This window comes from Dendrobium catenatum, unplaced genomic scaffold, assembly GCF_001605985.2.
Source record: "Dendrobium catenatum unplaced genomic scaffold, ASM160598v2 original_scaffold_185205, whole genome shotgun sequence".
NCBI lineage: Eukaryota > Viridiplantae > Streptophyta > Magnoliopsida > Asparagales > Orchidaceae > Dendrobium > Dendrobium catenatum.
The window spans coordinates 1-3337 of record NW_021503623.1 but is presented as its reverse complement, the minus strand read 5'-3'; the positions used below and the strand labels follow the sequence as shown (position 1 = coordinate 3337).

General features: G+C 35.9%; 1 protein-coding gene across 1 annotated transcript; it reads right to left on the bottom strand.

Annotated features, from left to right (window-relative positions):
- Nucleotides 1–2285: 2285 nt before the first annotated feature.
- On the bottom strand, nucleotides 2286–2630 carry LOC114578849 (probable glutathione S-transferase parA; the record flags this gene model as incomplete). The annotated part of the gene is made up of 1 exon (XM_028692371.1): nucleotides 2286–2630. A coding segment is annotated over one exon (345 nt), but the record flags the coding sequence as incomplete, so codon positions are not given.
- Nucleotides 2631–3337: the final 707 nt, after the last annotated feature.

Below are 3337 nucleotides of genomic sequence, written 5' to 3'. Positions count from 1 at the left end.
CAAACGAAGCCTAAATCATTGCTTGTAACCCTTTCTTCTTGGTTATGTGGATATTATATGGCATTTAACTATAAGTTGTTATTTCTTCAACCTACATGCAGGCCTCATCGCGATGCATCATACTTACAGTGGAATAGGAAAAGCAGTGCCACTGCCAGGTGAACACATCATGAGTGGTGCATGGTGTTACCCTCTTATGGTTGGCCTCAGTGCAGACATGTTTGCGATGGTTTCCCTGAAATGATTATTGATGGAGAGATTTCAATTTCACGGCTTTCATCTAGCTCTTTTCAGGATGACTATTAACCCACCTCATTTTTTTGTAAGTATATTTTACTGGATGATGTAACTTTTCATGATAAATAAGAGGGTTTTGAGTTGATTTGTTCGTCTACTTGTTTATTCTTTTGCATTCTTTGTCATGAATTTAGGCCCATCCCGCTGAACAAACTTGAAAGTCGTGGGGGAACTATTTATAAATCTCATTGGTATCATTTAATTTTAACTTTTTTTTTTCCTTTTTAGGCATCAGTTTTCTACGTTCCATGATGATCAAAATTCGGATGAAGCTAGATTGCATTGTACCTCGTCTTTTGTTGTATAAATTTTCTGTAGTGGATATGTATATCACTGGTAAGTGTCATTGCATGATTTAATTACAGAGAAAATGTGCAGTGTTAGAAGATTTAGATTCTCTCTAATTATCATGGTAACTGCACTACCATTCGAATCATTTTGAACTATGCAATCCTGATTATTTAAGATGTATATAGGATGCCTGGGATGGGCACTGGTAATTGGAGAGGATCCAAATGGAGAGTTAGACTAAGTCTAAATTTTAAGTTTTGGAATAAAAAGCTTTAGGGAGTTGGTTGACACGAATGAAGAGAAAAACTTCTGCATTTAGCTAAATGGAAATTATAAAGAATTGAAGCCATTTCGACAGAATACGAGTTATTGTATGGGGTATTTTCAAAGTTATTAGGTTTAGGTGTTGTTGTTAATGATATACATTGCCCTTACAGGAGATTATGAGCATCTATGTTCCTAGCAAAAGTGGGCGATGAATTCAACAAGCATCAATTTTGTGTCAATAGTTTGCATCAACATTATATATAGACAATGACATGTGTTGACTTTATTGATGAGAACAAGCATTGGTCTATAGGCATCAACATTTATATTTGCGACAAGCATCAACTTATAAGTGAGGTCATGCATTAATGTGTAGTGATGAAGTCGGCGGAGTGGTACTTGGTTGATGGGGGTTTGGTGATTCCAGTTGGATGACAATGGTTATAATGTTATAGCTGCTTGGTGATGGTTGGATGATGTTATAAAAGTTTGAGGACAGTGATTGAGTGCTGTTAGTTGGGCAATGACAATTGACAATGATGGTTGTTGACAATAATCATCAATGTCAAATATCTGCCAGAGCTCTAAAAGAAGGTTATAAGAGTCAGCACAATTTGTACATGAAAAAAGAAAAAAAAAAAATCTATAGTCTGACTTAATTGAAATGATTCCACCAATGTAAGTCATAGGTTATAAATAATGCCCTTCCCTACAATAGGGAAGGTCATTGACATCATGTAGTAGACGTAAATTATGGATGATGGATTCCATGATAAATGTTAGATGAGTCTTGAGATATTAGAGTTGTATTCAAGAGATCATTGTTATATATTTGGTCATTATGTCTTGAGAACAAAAAATCAGATATTAAGATGTTCAATATAAATCTTGGTGTTGAAAGCAGGCTCACGCCAATCAATCTTTTGACGTGGCATGGGTAGGATGTTGTTGGCAGCAACAATCAACAAAGTTGATGGAAGTCCGTGTTAGTGTTGTTGGCGTGCATTTGTATTATAGGCGATGATGTGTTGACATTAACTTTATGCAATGGCATGCATCAATATTAAATGCTATGCATGTATTGATTTTGCCGGCGATAGTCGGTGATGAAGTCGACATACATTGGTTTTTGTGTTAATGACGTGCATTTATAGGCAATGATATGTGTTGATGTTGTTATCAATGAACTCGATGGGAGACATTAGTTGCGTGAGAGTGTTTGGGACACATCTTCCCATTAAAGCTAATATCTTATCAAAGAGTAATAAAACAATAGGCTAACAAAGCTAATATTTTATAAAAGAGTGATGCTACACAGTTCAAATAATAGCTTTTTTTTTTTTTGATTAGTTGGTACATTATTTTTTGAAGGCTCTCCTCCCCCTTCTCTCTCATTCTTAGAGCAAACTCATCAAAATAACATTTTGTTACTATTCAAATCCTAACTTCTTCTTCACCAAGCAGGCGATCTGATAGACCTGTAGAGGAGATGGAAGCGTCTTTGCCACACTCTCCCTCTCCATGCATCTCCTCACCCAAGTCATGAGCTTCGGGCATTCCTTCTTCACACTAAAGCCCCCAAATGTCTCGTATGTGTGGATCCAACAAGAAAATGTAATAAGAGCAATATCCAAATATCCAAAGGAGTCTCCATTGAAGTAAAGCTTCTCTCCCAGCTCTCCTTCCAGAATCTTTAGGTGTCTCATGAACTCCTCCTTGGCTTCTTCTTTTTCAATTCCCTTGCTGTGCCTTATCCTTCTACCGCTATCATAAACCTGTCATTACAAACAATAAAATAATTTATTTTCAATTCATAACAAAATAGAAACAGCTTTGTAAGGATTTATTTAATTTGTTCAGCAAATTATGTTATTGATAGGTATCAATTATTTCATTTGATGATGTCTTGAAAGGGTGGTGGCACCCAGGGGCGGAACCATGCATATGTTAGGGGGGAACTTGCCCCCCCCCTAAGACTCTTACTTTGCCCCTCCTTTGCCCTAGTCGCCCGTAATCACCCTCACACAGTCACAAAAAATTTAAAAAAATATACTTTCAACCAAAATTTGAACCCCGTCAGGGGGTGCTGCTCTCTTGGACCCCCAACATATCTGCGAATTATATAACGATCAAGGATATGAACAAATAGGGATTAGGGATTGAGCTAAATTCAAGGCAATTCCAGCATATATTTTGTAGAGATTGAATGATTAATCAATTACATCATTTTGATTTTTTTTTCAAACAAATCATTCATACTTCAACTTAAATTTTGTTTAAAAATAATTGTCATTATATAAAATATTAATGATAAAATGTATTATGTATTCAAGTACAAAGAATCTTTAGCAAATATCAAGCTTCTTTTTTGGTATGTGGCTCATTTTCTTATAGTGAATGGTCGAGCCAAATTTGATGCAATACCAACAGTTACTTATAATTTGCCTTCCTTGAAAATTAAGGCTGGTTTTGCCCTGGCGGC